The 25,000-nt window shown below is 35.5% G+C and overlaps 1 protein-coding gene across 28 annotated transcripts in view; it reads right to left on the reverse strand.

Moving 5' to 3' along the window:
* Positions 1-25,000, reverse strand: part of EHBP1 (EH domain binding protein 1) — a 387,904-nt gene that overhangs the window by 51,376 nt on the left and 311,528 nt on the right. For 12 of the 28 annotated variants that reach the window (XM_055241565.2, XM_055241548.2, XM_055241549.2 and 9 more), the window contains 5 exons: positions 14,946-15,093; positions 6,240-6,347; positions 3,442-3,566; positions 619-757; positions 323-429 (listed from right to left, as the gene is read on the reverse strand). In XM_055241565.2, the coding sequence (XP_055097540.1) occupies positions 323-429; positions 619-757; positions 3,442-3,566; positions 6,240-6,347; positions 14,946-15,093 (627 nt within the window). The remainder of the gene's footprint in view (positions 1-322; positions 430-618; positions 758-3,441; positions 3,567-6,239; positions 6,348-14,945; positions 15,094-25,000) is intronic. The other 16 variants (XM_055241558.1, XM_055241557.2, XM_055241560.1 and 13 more) reach the window with 4 other exon arrangements.

Genomic DNA, 25,000 nt, shown 5'->3' on the forward strand with positions numbered 1-25,000 from the left:
CAGCTCTGCGGTATCTGCTATTGTAATAATTAAAATCCTCCCGGTAGATCAATACTGGAATCTCTTTATGGGAAGTGCCCTGATGGAAATGTCTCAAGGAAACTGGGGCTGTGGAACTCTGAAAAATTCATTTTTTTTTATCTGACAATTATCACCACACTGCAGACTAATTCAACAGTGCACCCCTCTCACTCTGCTTTGAATGCACTGGAGATTGACATCTTAAAAAACCTAACATCTCATTTTAACAAATAAAGGCACTATTTCCACATACAGTTTGGAATTATCAGCAATCATGAAACCACACAAAAAATTAATATACATTAAGCACTTCATCTTCTGATGGCTTCCTCTGAGTTTCAGTTATCGCTGCCTTCTCCTCATTTCCTTTCTTTGTATCTTCCTGTATTGATCTCTGCCTTTTCATCTCTTAAAAAAAAAAGAGGAAAGACATGTAAAATTATTATAAAGCTTGATATTTGTGTATTGAAATGTGAATTTACATTACCAGATTTTATATATATATACACACACACACACACACACACACACTATATATATAGATATCTATGTATAGTTAAACCATAACATGGAAAAACATTTTAAAAAGTGTTCTACCTGGTCTATTCTCAATATATTGGCTGAAAGACTGAAGTTGAGTTTTTCTGACTGTAGAATCTTTGCTGAACACAACAGGATTTCTAAAACGTTCTGTTGTTTTTTGTAATCGTTCAGTCCGGAGATCTTCTGTGCCATTCTAAATGTAAAACAACACATGGTAAGAGAGTCCTGATCTCATAAACATAAAATTACACATTAGTGAGGCAACTTTTACTGATTTAAGATAACACTAATTTAGAAACTTTTTGCAAGAAAAGGATTTTAAAGCACTTTAAACAGCTCAACTGCAAGTTCTGTTGCCTGTAATCACAAACTTTGGGACACATGGTTTAACTCTTGATAACTGATATGAACGTGTCTTCCACCAGTGATACATATCATTTAAAAGCCATGTTGCCTCCTATTTCCCCCACTATTCTATGTCATCAGTTTGTACAGCCCCACAGACTTGTATGACAACAAGAACTAGTTTCTAATTTTATGCCCATTGAGATAAACCACTAATGCTGGATGAAGGCTAAAAGGTAGGATTATAATACTACCCTACTGAACTGCATTTCATCAGCTATAACTTTCCAAAGCCAGATTTGTAAGTAAGCCCTTTACAGCTAAGGAAACTACAATTATCTTTTCCGGGGCTTCCTATGTTAATACTGGTAACAAATTCAAATGGTTCTATCTACAAGAAATATCCCAGAAGACTGAACCACTGCAGTGTGTGGAAGCTGCAGATACCGAGGTGCTGTGTACCAAACAAATATTTCATTTTATACCTAATCTTTTATTATTTTTATTAAGTGTTTTGAAAGTAAATAGGGAAAGGCTAAGATGCATGACTAATAGCTAAGCCTGCTGAATGCTGAAACTGGTTATCAAAAGCTACCAAGACTTTGCCCTTCCTCTGCATTGAGACAATCGGTAATGAGGGAGCCCTCCAATGGCCTATTCTCTAGCCTCAAGGAGGCCTGGGATACAGAATCCTCAGGGGAAGGTAACAGTTTATCCTTTTCCACAAACACAGAATGCCTCATTTATAAATGTGTAAACTGCATTTTATTAAAAAAAATTAAAACCCAAATCAACACTGAAAGCTTCAAGAGAACAGATGGACTCTATATGTTCTTTATAAACACCATTTTCAAAATCTTAACTAAAAGGAATCATACAAAGGCAAGCTGTTTAAAGCACACCTTTTGTTGGAATAACTTTAAAGACTACTATATAAGAGTGTTTTGGAAAGCAAAACCAATTTTATCTATACAGATAAACCATAATAATGAAAATAACACTATTTTATTTTTTTAAAGTTATCTAATGAATTTATCATTAATATCATGCTTATAATATCCTAGGCATATACTTTTGATAGAAACAGTTTTGGCTTTTATTCTATTTTTTTAAAGAAAAATAGAGTGCTACTGTTATAATAACTATCCAATAGTCTAATACTCAAGTCTTTACCAAAATAAACAAACACAGCTAAATTTTTTTAGGCCTGGCAACATGCTAAAATATCAGTGCGATTAGCCAGCAAATCCCATCTTAAGAAACCTTTTTATGACTAGGGACTTCTGCCACTTTACAAATGTATTCCTCTAAACCCACTAATTCAGTTAGCCTTTTCAATCTATTGTATTATTCTTAGGCCAGCTTCATTCTGCATTAAATCCACTGCAGAAAGCTAAATTGAACGCAAAAAATCAGACCCAATCCAGGCTTCCTTTTGTTCAAAGATAGAGACCAAAAGTCCTCTGGTGCTGCCACACACTTTCATCACCAGTTTATAGAAACTGACAATATAGGGGAAAAGCAATGAAAGTCATTGTTTCGGGACTTCAAAGCATCTCTGTGTCAGGGGAAGGAAATCCTTTCAGTCAGCGGGGCAGTCCCCATAGTCCGCAGGTGGGTGAAAAGTTATACAGGACTGGAAGTGCCCTAAAGCTACAGAAATACTAATTACTGTGAGGAAAGCAGGGAAACATGTGGGTGGGAATAATATAAACAGTCTAATAATATTCTTATAATGTGGCATTTTTGACTAAAATGTTACACAAGGTAAGATGCATAATGGCACAAAACACATGCAAGTTATCTTAAACATTTATATTCAATCATATTACCATTTTCAGGTGTGATGATTCTTACAAATAACATACATTTAGTTCATCTATATAGGCAGAAGGTTGAGGATTATTGAAAAATGCACTAGAATTCTCTTAACAGTATTCGTCTTAGCAAAATATATATAAATATAGAACTCAAGAATAGTTTCCATATTGCCTCTATTTTTACTTGAAATAGCAATTTAAAGTAGTAGTTTCCCTGAAAAATAGTACATGAATACTGATTACCATATTGATATTTACTTATTGGCTATTTAATAAAAATTTTTTTAATTAATTTTTTTTTTTTTTTTTAGACAAGGTTTCGCCCTGTCTCCGCTGCTGGAGTGCAGTGACATGATCACCACTCACTGCAGCCTTGAACTCCTGGGCTCAGGCAATCCTCCTGCCTCAGCCTCCTGAGTAGCTGGGACTACAGTCATGCACCGCTATGCCTGGCTAATTGTTTTACTTTTAGTAGCGAGGTCTCAATATGTTGCCCAGGCTGGTCTTGAACTCCTGATTCTCCTGCCTTGGCCTCCCAAAGTGCTGGAATTGCAGGCATGAGCCACCACACCTAACCAGTAAAAATTTCTTATACCCTAATCTTAATATTGGTGAAGAATTTGGTAAAAAATTGTTTTTAGAATTACAAACTCCTGGCAGAAACCAGAAGACACAGATACTAAGCCAAATATTTTAAACAAGTAAGACTTACTTTCATGTCCTGCTCTGAGCTCTCAGTTACAGCTTTCTGGGCAGCACTAGAGGGTGAATTTGCCACCTGTGGCTGAACTTCTAGGAGCTTCTTCAGCTTCAAGTCCACCAACTTACTGTTTTGTTCTGTTAAATATGCAAATACCATGAATAACTGAGAGAGATGCATTTAGATATGTAGGCTGTCAATTTTACGTGAGCTCACAAAAGTACTACTATATTTTAAAAGAAAGAAGAAAAGGATATTAGTAGGTTAAACACATGAAAAATCCTTTACATATGTATATTCCCCCACCAAAATCATTCCCCTTAAAGAATACAGTCAACATATCTAAAGAGAACTTAGTTATACTATAGTTAAATAGTAGCTAATGCTTACCTAAAAACCTATGCCTGTATGTGATGTATACATTTATATAAGCACTGTATGTTATACACAATAAAACAAGCTATTATAACAAACTAGATATTTAAAAGAAGAGATACATTTCATTTTGAATATTATTTTATAGTTTTAATTCTTTTAGTATATTAGATTTATAAATATGCCATATTAAAACAAATTCTTAACATTATCTCAGATCATCATCATGTACATACTATTAGAATCAATTGTTTATATATGTACCTATATAACCAGCATTGAAACAGGGTATATGTTTACAAATACCCTATTTAGATAGCAGAAATACAATACAGATTATCACATTTTTGGAATGTATTAATGTACATTAATCTTTCATAATATAGTTCAAAATGAGTAGAAACACAACTAATTCTTAAATTAATAAAAGGCAACTCCTTAATAAAATGGTTGCAATAGATATGTCCACCATTTGCTGGATGATATTTTTCATAAAGATTAATAACTTTTCTAATTATAAGACTCTTAATAAATGCTATTGTCATTACTTTCATGCAAATTGGTCAGTTTATATTGCAAGGCTTCTCTTTTAAACAATATCTGATGAACTATGGTCAAATCAAGATAAAGATTAAACAATTTATTATTAAAACCTTATGACATATACATATGAAAAAAATTTTGGGGGAAAATAAAGCAAGGATAAAAATCATAATATATTCTAAGGGCTTCCAGATTCTAGTTTGCATTCCTATTTCTTATTGCCACAAAATAAACCATAAATCTGAATTGGGAGGCATGTTTACTTACATACCAACACTTAATGGGCATGCTTGAGAGCCGTACACAATTTATTAGTTAACTCCAAACAGGAAGGCTGAGATGTGTGTTCTTTTTGGAAAACATTAAGTAGGAGGAGAGTTTTTAAAAAGGACAAGAGTCAAGCCTGTTAGGATTAAAATTAACCAATCTTTAAAGTATCCCCCAAAGTTGCTACAGCTGAAACTAGAAAATTCTCCCCTTATTTTACCTAAGAAATGGCTATTTTTTCCTGTGTTACTAACCTACTGTAGAATCCGGATATATGCATCACATATTGTCACTGATTTTATACTTCCATAAATTGAGTATTAAAAAATTCAATCCAGTACTTATGGATGTCCTCCTCAGCATTAAAAAGATGTGACTGGTTTCCAATAAAGCCTTTGGTGGTGGTTATGGTGGGAAGGTGAGTAAGCAACAACAAAAATGTTAAAAAAAAAAAAAAATTCAAACCCAACCAAGTTCTGTAGTATTTTAAACAGAAAGAAGTAAAATGTAGTTCTAATTTTGGGTTAAACATTTAAAAGTTTTCCTTAAATATCAGCATTCTTTTGGACTTGCACAATTATAAGTAATACTGACTTCTATTTAGCAATAGTATAATTTAACACCAGGCCATGAAGGAGCTACTGACAAAAGGGCATGAGTTTTCTTGAGTCTTCGTTATAGTCAGGAAAACCCTGGTCACCTGTTAATTGGAATAATAGTAGTATTTCCAAAAGGGAAAGAAATGGAGCAGCTTAGCATTGCAGGGGCATGCCAGGGATAGGAAAAAGTATGCTTGCTCTCACTCCCTTTAGCTTTTTACAGGAAAAGATAAATGTTAGACACTTTGCCTCGTTCCTTTAAGTCTAAAGAAATCACCAAAGACTTTTTATTGTTGTAAGAATTCAATTCAACAAGCATTTATGGAACCCCTCGGGTATACAAAACTTTGGATTGCTACTTGCTGCTGGCTTATAAAGGCAATGCATTTGGAACACTCACCTATTAAAAACCACCAGCAAGTATCTTTATATTTTAAATAAGAACTTACAAAGGTCCATTGCCAAAGTGATTTATTGATATAGGACATGAGATTAATTTAACAGCAGTCTATATAGTTTTCAAAGTGTCTTATTGTAATCAGTTAAGTATATGTAAAATCATTTACTAGAGTAATATTTAAGTATTTAAGGTAAGCAGAAAATCTGCAAAATAATATTAATACTAAGACTATAATTCTAAACTAAATCAGAAAATCTGATCCCATGGTTTAGATTTACATGTGGAATATATACCTTATGACATCACACCAAAATATTTAAGCTGAGGAGGGAACCAACTATTGAAAGGCTACAGATTATCTCACATAACATAAAATACAATAGTGAACCTTAGTAATAAGAGAACACAGAATACAATTTGCTATTCCAATGTTATTGCTAATTTTAACATCCAGCCTAAAACAAAATAACATAAAATTGATGGAAGGTGGACTAAGCTAAATGGTTTATGAGGCCATAAGATGTAATACAACTACAAAATTATTATTATTATTGATGAGATAATAAAAATATAACCATAAAGTTTGCCATGCAGCAGGACACAAAACATTTATAATTTGAAATTACCGGGAGTATCAAGGTCATTTTCTAAGTTAGTAAGTTCATCTCCACCTCCTACAACAAAGCCTTCAGGGATCTCCTCGTTAGTATCTATCTCAATATTATCATTTTCATCTGTAGGAACATGTAGCAATAATGTTAGTATATTATTTATATTTTATATCATTCATCCAAAACACTAAAGAAGAAAAACCAGTATTTTAGTATAGTTATTCAAATTCAGGTCTGACACAGATAAGCAAGTTAAGAAATCAGTTTTAAGTCACTCTTTCACTATTGGATTAACATTTATATTTTACATTCATATGTCAAACATGAATTATCACATCAAAGCAGATGCAAAGGTTTTGACAATTTGCCACACACTGTCTCTGAATCACTGAGCTCATTGAGTCCCTGTATTTTAAAGTGTAATCTATAAGTAACTCTAACAATGGCACACAAAAATAAAGTTAGTTTGGTGACAAAGTCATCAAATATTTCTAAATTTTACACTTTTATCAGATTGTTCGATTTAAATGCATAAATAAGCACACATTCCTTATATATATATTTGTCATTTTTATGAAGGCTTAAATACTTTTATGCTATTAATGAAATATTATCATAAAAACATTATGGATAGATTAAGAGTGAGACTAGCATATACAGTGCCTTTATACAATGGAAAGTTCAAAAACAACTAAGACAATAAATCTTGGTAGAGCAAAATCTGGGAAAAATTATCAACCAAAATTAAATATAGGGGAATGAGAAAGTCTTACATAATTTTTTATATCCCTAGTAAAATGTTTTGGGTCACAATTAATTAATGGAGTCAATTTTTGACATTAAGGATTTTTAGTAGATATTTTTTCCTTTCCAAATCCTAGTGATAAAATTGTTTCAGTAATTTTGAATTCTATACATTTGAAAAGGCACAGCAGCAATTTTAGTTGCATATTAGAGGTTTAACTTTAATTTCTATCCAACAGACAGGCAATGTACCTTTTGGAGACATGCTGTGTAGCCTTGGGATTTGAAGAATACCCCTACTACCCTGCAACTCATTTTTTTTTTTTTAATTGGGCAACTTTTATTAGTAGTAAGGTATTCCGAAGATTTTTTTCCAATTGATAATTCTACAGTTTGGCTTAATCCCTCAACATTTGTCCCTTTCTGAAACTGTACATCTTTAGGCTTGATTTTTGACTTCCTAAGTAAATGCTTACTATGAGCATTAATATTAATAACAACAGTTTACATTTATTGAAGACTTCCCATCTACTATGTAAACCATTTGGAAGAAGAAAACAATAAAGAAAAAAGACTGGCTGGGTGCGGTGGCTCACGCCTGTAATACCAGAACTTTGGGAGGCTGAGGCAGGTGGATCACAAGGTCAGGAGTTCAAGACCAGCCTGGCCAACATGGTGAAACCCCATCACCACTAAAAATACAAAAATTAGCCAGGTGTGGTGGTGTGCGCCTGTAGTTCCAGCTACGAGGCTGAGGCAGGAGAATGGCTTAAAACCAGAAGGTGGAGATTGCAGTGAGCCGAGATCATGCCACTGCACTCCAGCCTGGGCAAAAGAGCAAAACTCTGTCTCAAAAAAAAAAAAAAAAAAAGAAAAAAATTGAGAAATGCACCCCCCACACCAAGGGGGGCAAAAAAGCATAGAGATAAAAACATTGTTAAATGCTTTCAGAGAAATAGCTAAGGTATTATACATGGCTTCATTATTTAAGCACAATCACTTGTGAGATCTTTTCTAATCAACTGTGCTCAGCTTATCAACTATTTGACTCATTTCATAGAAGTGGGCATCTTCAATTTCACTATCTTCAAAATTTGTAGTTTAGCAAATATGCTAACAAATATTTCCTGTGTGTCAAAAAGGTGTTCAGAATACTTCCTCAGCATTATTCTGTGTCAGAGACAGCTTCTATTAATAGTTTTTAGGGATCTAATGCAGTACTTTTTTGCTGCCAATAAGCCTCCACTGATGATTACTGAATATAATTAATCCAGAGGGAGAGTATAGAATTCAATATTCATTCATTTATTCAAGAAACTTCTACTGTGTACTGTATACACAATATGAAAAACACTGTGCTAGATGTTGAGGAGATACCAAGTTGTATGAGACATTTATTCTGCCTTAAAGGCATATTCAAGGGACTATAATACCATGTATGGTAGGGGTTACTGGATAAAAATAAGGTACAGAGCAAATTCAAAAGATAAAGAGATTATTCTTTGCCAATGACACCAGGAATTCTTTCTTGGAAATGCTCACCTTTAAATTAGGTCTTGAGAAATGTACAAGGTACAATTGAGGGAAGGGCTTTACAGGCATGAAAGGAGGAACGGGTAGGTTATGTTCAGAGAATGGTGTAAAGTCCTATTTGGCTCAAGCATACTTAAAGAGAAATAATAGAAGGTAAGACTTGAAAGGCAAAACTATAGAGAGCCTACAGAGAGTCTTGAAGGACAGAATGGGAAGTTTAACTTTTACTTGGTAGGAATGTAGAGATACTGGTGGTCAACATGATCAGTACTGTGCTTTAGAAGATTAATTTAACAGCAATCTCCATAAGCAGTTTTCAACCGAAGTGCCTTATTGTCATCAGTTGTGAAGTAGGTATAACTTATTAGTAGTAATATAAGTACTGAAGCTTATGTCTTTTATAAGGTAGAGCAGCTTCAATTATTATTTCTATAATATCACTCTTGCTCACATTCCCATATGCCTTCTTATGTGAAAGCAGAAGTGGTCTAGGGACTGTGCCTAAGACAGCCCTATGCACGTGACACCATCTGTCATGCAAAATTGCTGACCTAAATGTTGGACTGGAGAACAGAAAGGCTGGAGTCAAGAAATGCAGGTTGGAGACTGTTATAACCCCCAGGCAAGCACTATGGAGAGCCTAACCTAGGATGAAAGAATTGGGAGTAGGTATGATGTAACTTGGAAATCAATTGGATGTTGGGCTGTGGGAGAAGGGATACTGAGGAGAGTAAGGGATACTGAGGAGAGTAAGGGATACTGAGGAGAGTAAGGATGAGGCCACCATCACAATCAACTCTCCAGCCTGAGTGAATAGAATGACGGCATTGCCATGAAAAAAAATAGGTAAGTCTGGAAATGTGGTTGTATATGGGTTCTTTCAGATTCCAGGGATACCCAGGAAATGGCACCTACTTTCTTTACCCACTTATACAGTGCTAGGTTCCTATATGATGTTAAACAGGTGCCATTTACACTACCACTCCCCAGTAATGCAGAGTGGGTTAACTCAATGTTCATATATGTACTGCTAACCTTAGATAAAAGGATTACTATTTGGGATGGCAAGAGTAAAAAGTGATCTATACAGCTCAGGTCTTCCTAAGAATGGGTTTATACTTTCTTTCGATTCATTGACTTCAGTTTTACAATCAACTTTGAATTCTTCTGAACAGTTAATGTTACATATTTCCTAACACCTGTAAGAAATGCTCTAACTGTATTCTTACAGAACTTAAGTGCATGTGCATGTGTGTGTTTAAAGATACTACATAATATAAATGTATAAATATAATATGTCTTTATGGTTAAACACTGAAAACCCAGTAGGTGAACAAGGCAGAAAGTAAACTAGAGATCCATTATACAACAGAAGCTGGTTTGCAAGTACGCTATGTACTGTGTGTGCAGGAAAAGGTAAAAGGAGATTAGATATGCACTGAATGTGAAAATGCATTCCAGTTGACACTGCACAGCACAATAAGTAAAATAGATATCCCAACAATGTGGTCAATAAGGCCAGTCTTATACTTTTTATTTATAGATAAATTGAATGAAACCAAGATATCTGGTGACAGTTAAAAAAGAGAGAGAGAGAATATCTGCATTTTTTAAACAGAAAATGAAGTTATCATTAAAAACATACTTACAAATTCCAAAAAAATTTCTCACTTATGATTTTTAAAATTCTCAACAAAGGTCCCCATAAAATTCATTATTTTTGAGGTTATTCTACACAAATCAAACAAAAGATAGGAAACACAATACAGATATTATGTTATTAATAAAAGCTAAAAATAAAAATTATTGAAGGCCTAAGATATTATTTCAGCTCAACAAATTTATTTTCCATAACTGAAATAATAAGGATCATGCAGACATTCTAATGGGCAAAATTTAAAAAAATTTCTTCATTCATCCAAAATGCAAAAGAAAATATACTACTTTGTCTACACAAAAAAGAGGCAAAGGCCGGGCGCAGTGGCTCACGCCTGTAATCCCAGCATTTTGGGAGGCTAAGGCAGACGGATCACCTGAGGTCAGGAATTCCAGACCAGCCTGGCCAACATGGTGAAACCCTGTATCTACTAAAAATATAAAAATTAGCCAGGCATGGTGGCGGGTGCCTGTAATTCCAGCTACTTGGGAGGCTGAAGCAGGAGAACTGCTAGAACCCGGGAGGCGGAGGTTGCAGTGAGCTGAGATAGCGCCACTGCACTCCAGCTTGGGCAACAGAGCGAGACTGTCTCAAAAAATAAAAAGAGGCAAAAATGTCAGTTTAAAGTTAAGCAAATCTAATCTAATCTAACTAAACCAAAGTTATAAGCCATGGAATAAATAATAACAAAATATGTATCAAATATACTTTATAATATATAATACATGTGCTATATGACATGATATGTAATATCATCTTAAAACAAGGTAGTCACCTTCCTTGCAAATGTGCCCATAGACCATTAACAAAAATTTAATATGTATTTGGCCAAAATAAAACATTAATAAATTCCCAAAGCAGAAATTTGGGTCCTATTCCCTGACCACAATACTACACAACTAAAACCAAAAATACTAAACTTTATCAACATCTGTACCTTGTCAGGAAAGATTCATACAACCCACATCGTTTGTTACATAGAATGAGGAATTTAAAATGAGGCCATCACATGTCTACAATTACAAAATGATGCAAAAATAAAAAAAAATGTATAATACACTACCTGATTTTCTCATAAGCCCCACAAGTATGTCAAACAGAGGGTAAGTGAAAGCTAGGCTATGGCTGCTAGGAGAGGTGTGATTCTGTTATTTACACAAGAATCAGGCTATTTCTGGTTGCAATAGGATATAAGTCTCTTGATTGCCTGAATATACAGTTATAGGTGACCTAAAATACCTTGTATGTATTTTCTGTGGACACCATGAAGCTGAAGACACCTCACCTCAAATTTAGTAAGTTTCCTTTTCTCACCGAGGCTGGTTGCTTGGTGCTTGAGAACAGAAAAAGTAGGCTTTCGCAGGTGAGTTCAGGCAGTGGGTATGAGTGATGATCACGTTCAATACATTCCCCAGGCTGTGCATCTACCTTGTTATGTCAGTTCTTCACTACCCTCTTTTATCACTCTGGACTACTGCTTCGAAAATCTTCCTACCCTAGTTCTCCTTCTAGGCTGGTCTCAAGTTATTTCTCTCTCTTCCTTTCACACTACTCCTTAGCAAACTTTTTTCAGACCTGAGGATTCCCTCTAGACCCTAGGAGAGTGGACACTAATTTGTTAATTCTTTCCCCTGACTTAACAACCTCATCAGGGTCATTTTTACTTAGAAATTAGACTCTTGTGAACTCAAGTGAATTTTGAATTTGCTATGCAAGGGTGAGCAAACTACAGGCCAGGGGCAACATCCAGCCTACTGTCTTTTGAAGGTAAATAACAACCAGGCTCATTCATTCATATATTGTTCAAGACTGCAAAGGGCAGTTCAGGCTACAAAGGGCAGAACTGAGTAGCTGGGACAGAAAGTACACGGCTTACAAAACCTACAGTGCTCTGGCCCTTTCCAGGATGTTTGCCAAATCCTGGCAAAGCACAATGGCTGGTACTGTTTGATAAATAAATGTATATGAATCATTGAATTTCAAGAGGAATTTTACCTTCTTCCTTGTCCTAAAGTTTTCTCCACAACTCTCACTCTCAATAGCTAGGGCTTAGACCTTGAGACCAGAAGAGACCTAGTCTGTTCCATATCCCTATATGAAGACAGGCCAAGACCCACCACTGAGGACAGGAAATAGGCCTGCATCATTTGTCTTAGGTCAACCTTTGTTCTCACAAACAGACTACCATTTGGTATGTAGCTGCTTCCAACATCCAAGGTATGCTGTGTCCTATGGGAAAAATAGACCCTGGTCACTTTGGTCTCCTTCAGGAATAAGAAACCTGACTCCTCAGGAGGTTCTCATAAGTCATTTGTCAAACCCTGCCCCTTCTTCATTTCACCTGGCTTTCCTTGTTCCAGTCTGCATTTCCTTGCCAACTCTATAGATCCAATCCTCATTTGTCCTTTGTTTACTTTATTTACTTTGATTGTTGAATGATGGCAAATTCAGATCTTTACTGTCCCTCATTACCAGGCAGCAACCACACTTTGGTTTGCAACATTGACAGTCTCCTTGCCTAGTCTGGTTCTGGCTTAGCCTCAAGTGTAGTTGGATTATAAAGACAGGACCAACTATATAGCTGACACATCCCATATCATTAATAGGATTTTTAATTCTTAGCCTTCCCAGCACTTACAAGTCATTTAGCATTGTTATCTGCTCACTACTGGGAAAAACAAAAAACAGATACCAAATGCCCCTTCATCCTATTATTACTTGTTCTCCTACATGGCTTTATGATGCCACAGGAAGGTGGCATTAATAGCTTCAGGAAGCCTATATGGAGCATAAGAATATGGTGTTTTTCCATGACTCAAAGATATAAGGCGGCAAAGATTTATTAAGACTTACTTAGAATATCTGGAGATTTTTATGATAAAAGAAGCATCTAATTATTAATGATAAATGACAGCAAATTGTCATAGTATTACACAAATGTAGCTGTACATAATTACTGATCTTACTATAAAGCTGTAGTAAAGAATGTATAAATTGCAATAAAAATCCTGCATGACAGCTGCATGATAGGAGTCGAAAAGGGAAGATGACGAATTTTTTTTTTTTTTTTTGAGACAGCATCTCACTGTCACCCGGGCTGGAGGACAGTGGCATGATCACAGCTCACTGCAGCCTCAACTTCCTGAACTCAAGTGATCCTCCTGATTCAGCCTCCTGAGTAGGTGGGACTGCAGGTGTGTGCCACCATGTCTGGTTAATTAAAAAAATTTTTTTTTGTAGTGGGCGTGAGTTGATTGAAAGTAATGATTTTTTTTAAAAAAAAGACAAGTGAAAAAAATTAAAATAATTTTTTTTTTTTTGGTAGAAATAGCGTCCTGTGATGTTGCCCAGGCTGATCTGGAACTCCTGGGTTCAAGTGATCCTCCCGCCTTGGCCTCCCAGAGTGTTGGGATTACAGGCGTGAGGCACTGTACCTGGCAAGATGGGTTTAACTAAGATACAGACATTCTGAGAAGACCAGAGGGACAGATACACAGCTGTGTGAGGAAGGAGCTTTCAAATTTATGAGATGGAAGATTAGACGTTATAAGCATTAGAATTTTCTACAGTAAGCTTCTAATATAAGGAAACAATAAGAAATAACAGCAATAAGTTTCAGTTTACTTTGAGGAAACTTATCATTGACCTAGAAATAGCTTACCTTTGTTTCGGCCCTCTTAGTGAGGGGTCCTCAAACCCAGGGCCATGGACCAGTACTAGTCCGTGGCCTATTAAGAACCTGGCCTAACAGGGTGAGTGAGCATTACCTCCTGAGTTCGGCCTCCTGTCAGATCAGCAGCGGCATTAGATTCTCACAGGGGCGCGAACCCTATTGTGAAGTGCACATGTGAGGGATTTAGGTTATATGCTCCTTATGAGAATCTAACTAATGCCTGACGATCTGAGGTGAAACAGTTTCATCCTGAAACCATCCCTCCTTACCCTCCTGGTCCGTGGAAAAACTGTCTTCCATAAAACCAGTTCCTGGTGCCAAAAACGTTGGGGATGGCTGCTCTAAGGTCTTATTCGAGTCTTCACTTGCCTACTCTTCAGAGTGATCTTTGGGCAAGTATCTGGCATGTTTTAGTAGATAAGTAGGTTATATTCCTTTGAAATAGAAAGCTCACAAGCCTTGTGAATATACTCCTCTTAAAAATGTAATATGTTCCAAAGATGTCCAAATTGAGCATCTCTGAAGTTAAAATTTAAATTCTCTTTAATTTATATATATATATATAGCCCTGGTCCCAACATCAAGCTTAGATTAATCTCTGCAGATATTGAAGAAGACCCTCTCAGAGTAAGGAGACTAAGAAGAAACTGAGATGGGACTTCTATAAACTTCTAACATCTCAGGCTATAATGCCAGAATATTGTTAAAGTTACTTTCTAAAGATCTTGTTTTAAGTGAAAATCTTTTATGACAAAGCTCATCACTAATTGTGCTATGATTTAGATGTTAGGGATTCAATTACATTTTACATACTCCTAATACGATTAATGAGGAATCATGGGGTATCACAAACCAAGGTATGAGTTTTTTACAAAAGCATATTCTAAGAGAGTACTTCTTGAGTATTTTTAAATGAAGCCAAAAAGTTGATGTGGAAAACAGCAACAGTTATCTTCTAATTTACTATGCTTCCTTTAGGTGTTTTGCAACATATCAATAGGTTAGAAACTTTATATTTTTGAAGCAACATTTTGAAGTAAGAATAAAAAGTCCCAAAAGGTCCACTGTGGATTTCTGGGTTGTCTGTAGAATGATACAAGATTCTTTAACTCACCTCCAGATGCCTTTGACCTTTCTTTCAACTTTTCTGCAGCCATTTCACCATAGCTGGGAAGTTCTGACATCTTCACTCCAGATCGAGCTTCTGCTATTAGCTGACGAGCTCTCTCTCTCAGCTGCCGACGTCGCTCTTCATCTTGCTGCTAAGATATATTGAACAGTTGCCAACTCAGTAATTGACAGAAATGCAATTTCATTTTCAATCTGATCATCATGATAGTAACTGGTTTACAGCATGGTGCTTGGCCTACATTATAAATAAGATGCTCTATATCAGTTGGATGTCACACCATTTTTAAAAGACATCCTAGAATCAGATTTTTAAAAACATTTACACATTATTGTATTAAAATGTCCATTAAAAATACAAACTAAAGAATGGTAATACATATTACTGAGAAAATATCAGAAATTATTATTAATAAAAGAATCCAGCTTACAGAAAAAAGTCACAATACTGAGAACAGAATTTTAATTCATATTTTTTAAGAATGTAATTTAACTTGCTATTTTTGAATAAAGGCACAGAGCAGTGGCTAAAAGACATCTTTGATAGCAGAAAATGCTGGTACACTATGCTGATCAAATACTATATAGGAAATGGCATATTTAGGGGGCTAGAGTAAGAGTAGGGATAGTTTATCAGTAGATAATTTGATTTAAAAACTATCAACAAGAATAATCCAATAGTGATGTGAAATTCTTTTTGGTAACTCCCTCTCTCCCCAAATGTATACTGAGAAGAAAAATTAAAATCTAATGTGGTTTCTGATATTTAAAATAACAAGACAAGAGAGTTGTTGACTACTAAAAAAAGGATTATTGGCCGGGCACGGTGGCTCATACCTGTAATCCCAGCACTTTGGGAGGCCAAAGTGGATGGATCACAAGGTCATGAGATTGAGACCATCCTGGCCAACATGGTGAAACCCTGTCTCTACTAAAAATGCAAAAGAATTAGCTGGGCATGGTGGCACGCGCCTGTAGTCCCAGCTACTTGGGAGGCTGAGGCAGGAGAATCACTTGAACCCAGGAGGCGGAGGTTGCAGTGAGCTGAGATCACGCCACTGCACTCCAGCCTGGCGACAGAGCAACACTCTGTCACACACACACACACACACACACACAAAGGATTATTAATATTATGAATCGCAAATAATCAGTGTAAAACCGCTTTGTAAATTGAAAAGCATATAAAATACGCCATTATTGTGATAAAACAAAGACTGAAATAATCTGGCCCCAACATATCTTTGCAGGGTTATCTCCCCTTAACATCTCCGAACCTCCATAAATCTTTACATCTATTCATACAGAATTGTTTGTATCATGTAGCTTCATGTACTTGTGGCTCTGAGTGTGTCATTTCTTTTTCTTGGAATGAGCTTCTCTCACCTTATTTAATTTCTACTCATTCTTCCAGATTCAGTTTAAATCCAGCAAACCTCCCCTGACTATCCCCCCAACCACTTTCCTATGAAATAAAGTAATCCTTCCTCTATGTTACTTCAGTACTTTATGTGTGTCTATGTGTATATGTTATTTTTTTAAACAATACTTGTCAATTTACATTATAACTTTGTAGGGATGCCTCCTTCACATTAGAGTTGAACTATAGCTGATTTACCTTTGTATCTCTGGTCTTTAGTACATAATTTGTGATAGGTGCTATAACCATTTCAAGCATGAGAATGTACTATATACTATTTATACTCTCAAAAAACTTATATAGAGGAAGAGAAAGTAACAATGTTAAGGCAGTATGATCAAAATAACTTAAAGGTTCAGAAAAAATAGAACATTTTTGGCTGAGGGGCAAACAATGCATCATACCATCATGGATTTCAAGTTGAGTCTGAAGAATGAGTAGGATTTGGAATGGGTAGAGATCGAAGTTGGTGGTTAGGTAGGTCAGTGCAGGAGAGACAAGGAGGTAGGAACAGTACAAAAACATAAGAGGCAAGGAAGCATATGGTGAAACATAACCTAGTTTTCCTGAACATAGGGCAAAAACAGTGATAGACAAGGCAAGAAAAATAAATTTGAGGAGATACTTTAAAGGCCCTGTCCAACAGGGAGAGGTGCTTTAATTTTATTCTAAAGACAGCAGGACCACTGCTGGGCTTTGTTTTTATGCATGTCTTTTTTTTTTTTTTTTTTTTTTTAAGTCTAGGGGAATCATCAATTAGAGGTGTATTTGAGAAAGATTAATCAGGCAATGGTGCATAAAAGAGACTGGCATAGAAGGATGGCAATGGACTAGTTAGGAGGCTCTTATAAGAGTCCAAGGAAACTGTACTGAGATACAAAACTAAGACGGTGGCAATGGGAATAGAAAGAGAAAACTGTAATATATTAGAATTAGAGGCACCAATTCTTGGTAACATAATAGATGCAGAGGGAGGGAAAAAAAACTCAGAAATTTTAAACTTAGGCAACTAGTAGAACTGTGATGCTCATAATAGAAATAGAAAAACTAAAAGGAACTATAAGAAGAGAGGGAGAGAAAGTCTGTGCTAAGACATACTGGGTTTGAGAAGCTGGCAGGACATCTGAGTAGATGTTAGTAGGTAGTCGAGAAATAAAATGGATACTAGGATGTGAGGTCAGACTATGACTAGAGAGCTGATGAGTTATAGGAATCCATGAAAGCATTTGAAGAGGCACCCCTAGAGAAAAAGGAGGGACACTGACTAAAACATGTAAAACATCTATCTATACGTACAAAAAAAGAAAAGAGGACACAGAAAGAGGGAGAGAATTAGAACACTGAAGTATCCAGAGAATCAACATAGAAAAGGCTTTCAAGAAAAAGGAGTATCAATTGCAGCCAATGTTAGAGGTTAATGAGTCTGAAAATTTTAAAAGGGCAATGAAACTTGGTGAGACATTGATGTATTTTAAACCACATTAAACAGTCTGTTGCCTTAAAAAACAAACAAAACAAAACTTGGTGACATATCATTAGGGACAAGGGTAGAAACCAATGGGCAGAACTCAAGCCTAGGCAATTTTTTTTCCACAAATTTCTAGAGAAATCAAGTAAACCATCAAAATTAATGGGGGTAAGTTAATGGGGATGTCCAACGGACCCACAGACGAGCTTGAAGCTCCCAGTAGAGAACCAATTAGAAGAATCCAGTAGAGAGACAATTTCAGTTTCAAAAAGAAAAATGACTGCAATGAATTGAATCAATGAGGTCACACACTGAATCAAGGAAAATTCGAGTCCAATATGACATTCAAAACATAGAAGGATATAAAAACTCATTTGTTACCATTTAAGGCAGGGTTTGAAATAACTCCTAAAAAGTAGTAATTAAAGGAAAAGAATAAATTATTTTGTATTTCTAGTGGGAAATGAATTTTAGAGTAACAAAATATTCTCAGTCAATAATAGAAAGCTCTACTATATATATATGTGTGTGTGTGTGTGTGTGTGTGTGTGTATATTACGTATATATATATATACGTAATATACACACATATATATGTACATATATATATATATATATATATATATATATATATATATATAGCAAACCCATCCAGGCTGGAATGCAGTGGTGCAATCACAGCTCACTGTAGCCCTGACCTCCCAGGCTCAGGTGATCCTCCCACCTCAGCCTCCTGGGTAGCTGGAACTACAGGCATGGTGGCTGTAGTTTAAAAAAAATTTTTTTTTTAAATTTTTGTAGAGACAGGGTCTCCCTGTGTTGCCCATGTTGGTCTCAAACTCCTAGGCTCAAGTCATCCTCCCACTGGGATTACAGGTTTGAGCCACCATGCCTGGCCTAGCTCTACTTTATAAGATATCATTTAATAATGCCCCTAAAAGGTAGAATTATAAAAAAAATCACTTTGCAAATCATAATGAATCATTCTGGCAAGGATCATCAACTGTTATTAAAGCTCTTAGGTAAATGTCTGATGGGGAACCAGATAGTCATGCTGCAGCCAACTGTATTTTCCAAAGATGGCCACAACAGTTGTCACTCATCCCACATGCTCTTCTGCAATGTGACCTTGCCACTCCCTCAATAAGAGGAAGAGTTTAATTCTTCTGAGCCAGCTTCAGTGACTTGTATGTAAGAAATAGAATGCCAAAGTGTTGCAGGTGATTTCCAAGGCTAGGTCAGAAAAGGGCATACCCTTTCTGCCTAAGCTGTCTTGAAATTGTTATATTCTGTACTCTTTCTGGGAACCCAGCAGTCATACAGTGAGATGACTAAGTTACATGTAGGTGCTTCAGTTGACCATTCTAGCCAAATTCAGCCTTCAGTCATTCTGGCGTAGGTCCCAGACATGTGAATGAAGAAGGCTTTAGATGACCTCAGACTCTAGCCATTTTTAGCCACCCCCAACTGTTAGTCTTCCTAGCTGATGTCTCAGACGATGTGGAACAGAGACAAAGCATGCCCACTGTGCCCTGTCTGAACTCCTGACCTACAGAATTTGTAGAGCATAATAGCAAGACATTTTTTTTTTAAGTCACTAAGTTTGGGGTGGCCTCTTACACAGCAATAATAACTGGAACATATGCTTAAGTAACACCACACAGACTACTTTTAGTTGCAAGGGGAAAACCTAATTTGTAAAAAGAGAGATAAGAACTAGATCAGAGATTAGGGACCACAAATCTAGCATCATTAATGTTGGGTCAATCATATGCTATATGTTTTTTGATATGAAGCACATGAACTGCACACCACCTATAATATTCTACCAAAAATATTTAAAGTGAATCCACTCAACCTTTAGATATAATTTCATGTTTATCATAAGCACAGGGGATAGAGAAGCATGATAAATGACACAGCAAGACAACAACCAAATAGATCCAGAAGGTAGGATATCCCAGACAACTGACCTGGTCATTTTAATAAGTCAGAGTTAAGAAAACATATGCATAGAAAGAGATTTGGAAGGGTATACGCAAAGTTGTCATGGTGAAGATTTCTGGGTATCAAAATTTGATATTTTTATTTTATTTTGACTTCATTTTCTAATTTTCTATAATACACATGTACTACTCTTATAATAAAAATTATTTTTAAAAAACAATCTCGACTAGTCATGGTGGCACACACCTATAATCCCTGCTACTCAGGAGGACTGCTTGAGTCCAGGAGTTCAAGACCAGCCTGAGCAACTGGGCTACATAGCAAGACCCTGCCTCAAAAAAGCAAATCAATGTGATGGTATGCTTCCTGAAGTATATATTGTGGTAGAGGCAAAAGAAGAGAGGTCTAACATTCAAGTGAAATTTTATTAGTATCTGGAGACACAAGCTTATTCATAGGTGAGGAATAGTATGCAATAGGCATAGTGAGACTGAAGATGCAAGAAAAACACAAAAAAATCCTGTTTACTATCAGTATTTCTTTTTTTTCATTTTTAAATTTGAGACAGGATCTCACTCTGTTACCTGGGCTGGAGTGCAACGGTGCAATCATAGCTCACCGCAACCTTGACCTCCCCAGGCTCAGGTGATTCTCCCACCTCAGCCCTGCCTCCACCCGGAATAGCTGGGACCACAGGTGTGCGCCCCCATGCCTGGCTAATTTTTGTAATTTTGGAGAGATGGGGTTTTGTCATGTTGCCCAGGCTGGTCTCAAACTCATGGGCTCAAGTGATCCACGCACCTTGGCCTCCCAAAGTGTAGGGATTACAGGCACGAGCCACCACACCTGGCCCACTATCAGTGTTTCTAAACTTGAAAAATATACTAGGAATAAAAGAAATTACAGGATTGATAATGGTGAGTTTGATGATGGCTGCTGCTATCTCCTGAGCATTTATGTGCTACGTGCTTTATGTGCATAATATTTAATTTTCACATCTTTATTTTTACCAGTAAGAATACTTAAGTTTAGAGTCACAACATTCCACAGCTAGACCTGATGTCAGAGCCAGGTGTTCAGCTCAGGTCTGTTTCACTCCAGAGCCCTTGTTCTTAACCACTAAACTATATGATTCCCAAAGTATCAAATTATATGATCAAATGAGGAAAATGGAACTTTTACTAAACTTTCATCTTCCAAACTTATGAAAAGTTAAGAGTACTAACAAAAACCATTATTTAATATGCCTCAGGCAACTAAGTTTAAGTGTATTTCACTGAGTGAATAATAACTTCTTACATAGCTGGAATTTGGTGATTCAAACTAAAATGAAGGGTCATTTTTACTGAGTTAAAATGAAATAAATGATTCTAGTTTTCTGAATATGAAATGGCAACCTAATTTTTTTCTCACAAGCTATCACCTCCTCTACCCCCCATAATACTCCCATCTGCAAATTTTTCCGAGAGCTTACCAAGAGTGCAATTTAAAGTAGGCAATCCTTAATAAAACCAACTCCAAATACTAATTAGGAACACTTTATCAATTTCCATGTAAATTGTTTGTTTGTACTTATTTACTCATCATTGTTCTCTACACAATAGAAAAAAATGCAAATGAACAAATCAGAATGTAGCCCTAATGGGACTTTCTGTTTATAACCATTAGCCCAGAGGTGTGCTGTAATTCAATTCTCAAGTAGCAAGATTTAGCCTCATTAACAGACTGCAAGGGCAGGTTACAACTCATAAAACCCTACAGTAAACAAAGTTTATGGACACAGCACAAAATCTTGAGCCTGATTGACAGAATTCTAGTTCCCTATCAGATTGCCTTAATTTACTTTTCTACTAATGTCCTAACACCACAGAGAAAATTTTGTTTGGGCCTGAAGCTCTCCAGTGGGATGGCATATCTGTGTTGTTTGTTTTCTCACCCTTTAACTTCCCTTAAGACAAAAAACCAACTGAGAAAATAAAAGTTAATTGTTAAGGTCATGAAGGAAAAGCTTGTAATTATAGTAATTGATTATGCCACCAATTTTAGTTTAATTGATAACACTAATTTTCAGTTTATTAGTCTCCAGGTTCATTATAAGTAAAACGAGCTCATTTTAATTTTTATATGTAGGCTCCATTAAAAGATTTTTTTGCAATAATATTGAAAGAATAGATAGCAATAAAATCTATGCATTTTTTTTTTTTTTTTACTCAAAATAGCCATACTCTTTATGTCTAAGGATAAAATGACCAGAGAGTAGGGACAATGATTATCTTATTATTTCTATATAGCATTCAGCACATACTGCTCAAATACGTTCATAATATTTCTGACAATGAGTTTGCCTAAACCTAAGAAATGTATTTTTGGTATCTGCTTTGACCATTCCTCTTTCAAAAAAAGACAGTGACTCATAGCTGTAAGTAAATCATGTTTACCACGTGTGTGGGAAAAAAATATCTATTCACCGGGTTGCAGAGGCAAGGCAACTTAGAAAACTGCTGTTACTTAAAAGATAAGCATACTTCAAAAATCCAATACATAGGAAACCCATATATCTTTCATTTACTTATGTAGTCTAGATAGACTTAAATAAATTGTAGTTAGACTTCCTGTTTCTAAGAATGGGTCTGATGACATTAACCTTTTCCTATATGGTATTATTTAGAGTTAGACTGAATTATAAAGGATAATCTTGCTTTTGTAAGATAGATGTGTATTCTTTGGAGGGTTTGATAGAAGCCGTAGTTTTGGGAGGTCTCCCTCCCCATGAGTATCTTTTTACAATTTGTAACAAAGTTTTGAGTAAATACTAGTTCTGTGCCCTGTGTGCTCGCACATGTATATGTGTTGTCTCATTTACTCCTTACAACTCTGTGAGATAGCTGCTATCATTCCAATTTGATAAAAACTGAGTCTCACTTAAATATACCGCCCAAGGTCATACATCTTGTAAATGGCATAGTAAGAATTAAAATCAGTGGCTGTTTGATATCACAGCACTGGCCCTATCTATTACATAACTGCTATTCAGAGCATTTTCTGAGGCCCTACAGTGATTATGATTTTTTAAAGTCCCAGTTCTTTACGTATACTTGGGCTACACAAATCAGTTTAAATTTCCCTTTGTGCCAACGAATACAGAGAGATGATGAGCAACTAATTTGTTTACATTTACTTAAAACTTACATTCCCAACCTTAAATTATAAGCCTTTAGAAAAGTGATAATGTATTTAAGCTTTGCTTTTCTCTTTGCTAACATCTTCATGATAAGGCAAAAGTCCTGTTACGATGCAAAAAGAGCCCTGTTTCAATCCAATGGATTTGAAATATTCAAATATAGATGGATCAGAATTAACCACTTTGGACATAAACTTAAATAATATTTAGCCCTTTCACAGCATGTCTTCAAGTTACGATTTTCCTTATCATTCTGAAATGGTCTACAATCTGCCATACATAGATGCACTAGTAAAACTTGACAATTTAAGGACAAACTCTTCAAGAATAAGTAATGTAATTCCTTGTTTCCTTTCCATAAAAATGTATTGGTATGCAATTTTTATATTTCACAGTTCACCGACATCTAGGCAAGCTTTCTTCCACTGCTTCAATGGTGCTACTTTTAATTTTATCCTCCTTAGTCGTAGTAATTAAAGTGATCAGCAGTGGCATCCCAGCGGCTTTGACACAGCTACAACCCCCTAGCAGACTTTTGCTTTTGAGGGGAAGGGGAAGAAAAAGGCTGGAGTTTCATTTCACAGAGAACAAGAAAATCAAGCTTCTCCAATCCCCAACTTTATTCAATTGTTCTTTCAGCAGCCTTTGGATCTTAAGAATCAAATAAAAATGGCTGCCATGGGGGGTCCTTTTTATACTTGCCGCAAATGTCACCAACTGACATTACTTTAGCCAAAAAATGATGCCATGGATTTGTGAAGGTGAATTAGAACATGAGAAACTGTCAGTGTAGCTGCTGAGATCATTACCCACCCAAGGATGTCTTTCATAATATTAGATATTTTTATTCAATCTGCTGAAAAATACAGATTGAGAAGTCTTTCTATTTAAGAAACATGTCTACACACATTTTCATGAAATAAGCTTTAACAAAACTTTTAAAACATATTACTTCAAATAATGTAGTTTGTATCCATACTCTTTGTAAAATTGTGTTTATAACATAAAAAAGCACTGTACTTCTACCGACAAAACCCCACATTTCATCTTTTACCTCCCTCAAGAACATCCTGTGCTTATTTGTTTTGTCTTCGGTGTTTCATACAGTCTTAGTAATTGAACTTTAATTAATTGAGCTAAATAAATTTTAACCTATCTAAATTTTTTTTAAAAAGTTTTACTTAGAGCTGCTAATATTTAACAGTGTTCTGTTCTCAAAATGGTCCATGAAATTCCTCAATTTTGTAGTAAACTAAAAGAACTTGACTGTCACCCTTTCATCATTAGACAGGGAGCAAGACTCTGCTATTAGGCATTCAGAATGGACCGAAAAAAAAAAAAAAAAAAGAATTCTGTGTTTGTCCAGAGGCAAGGATTACCAAAGTGTGCCTACTCACTTACTATGAAAGATAGAATTAAATAAAAAATAAAATTACAAGATTTTAGAAGGTTTAGGTAGACTAGATATTTTACTGCCAGCTTGATCAGCTCCTGACTGAATAAATAGGATTTAGGGTGAAACATTAAAACTGTTTAGCAGATCTTTTCAACCCATTTCAAACTTTTCTTATGCTGGTTTGTAATATAAGCAGACATGCTTATAAATGGCCACACCTGCTCATTTCTCTGGGGATGGCCTGATCTCTGCTTCTCTAACAAAGAAAGAAAGAAAAAAAAAAGATCAGCCTTTCTTGTTGCAAAACAGAGTGGAAAGTCAAAATCTTTCTCAAGTTTGCCCCATCTGGTCAGATTAAATCTTTGATCAACCCTGGGGATTACATTTATTTTTGTAGTAACTACTAAATTTTGGATTTGTTTAAGATAACATAGGAAAAATAGTAAACAGAATATGAACTTAAATTTGAGATAGTTTTTAATATATGAGAAGAAAATATAAAAGGACTAATTCAGAAAAAATAGACACATTTTAAGAATTTAGATTTCATCTAATGTATTTAATTCATGAAAATGAATATATCATACTCTAGTTTTTAAAATATATCTCTTTGTTTCAAGATACAGCAA

This window comes from Symphalangus syndactylus, chromosome 14, assembly GCF_028878055.3.
Source record: "Symphalangus syndactylus isolate Jambi chromosome 14, NHGRI_mSymSyn1-v2.1_pri, whole genome shotgun sequence".
In the NCBI taxonomy this organism is placed as follows: domain Eukaryota; kingdom Metazoa; phylum Chordata; class Mammalia; order Primates; family Hylobatidae; genus Symphalangus; species Symphalangus syndactylus.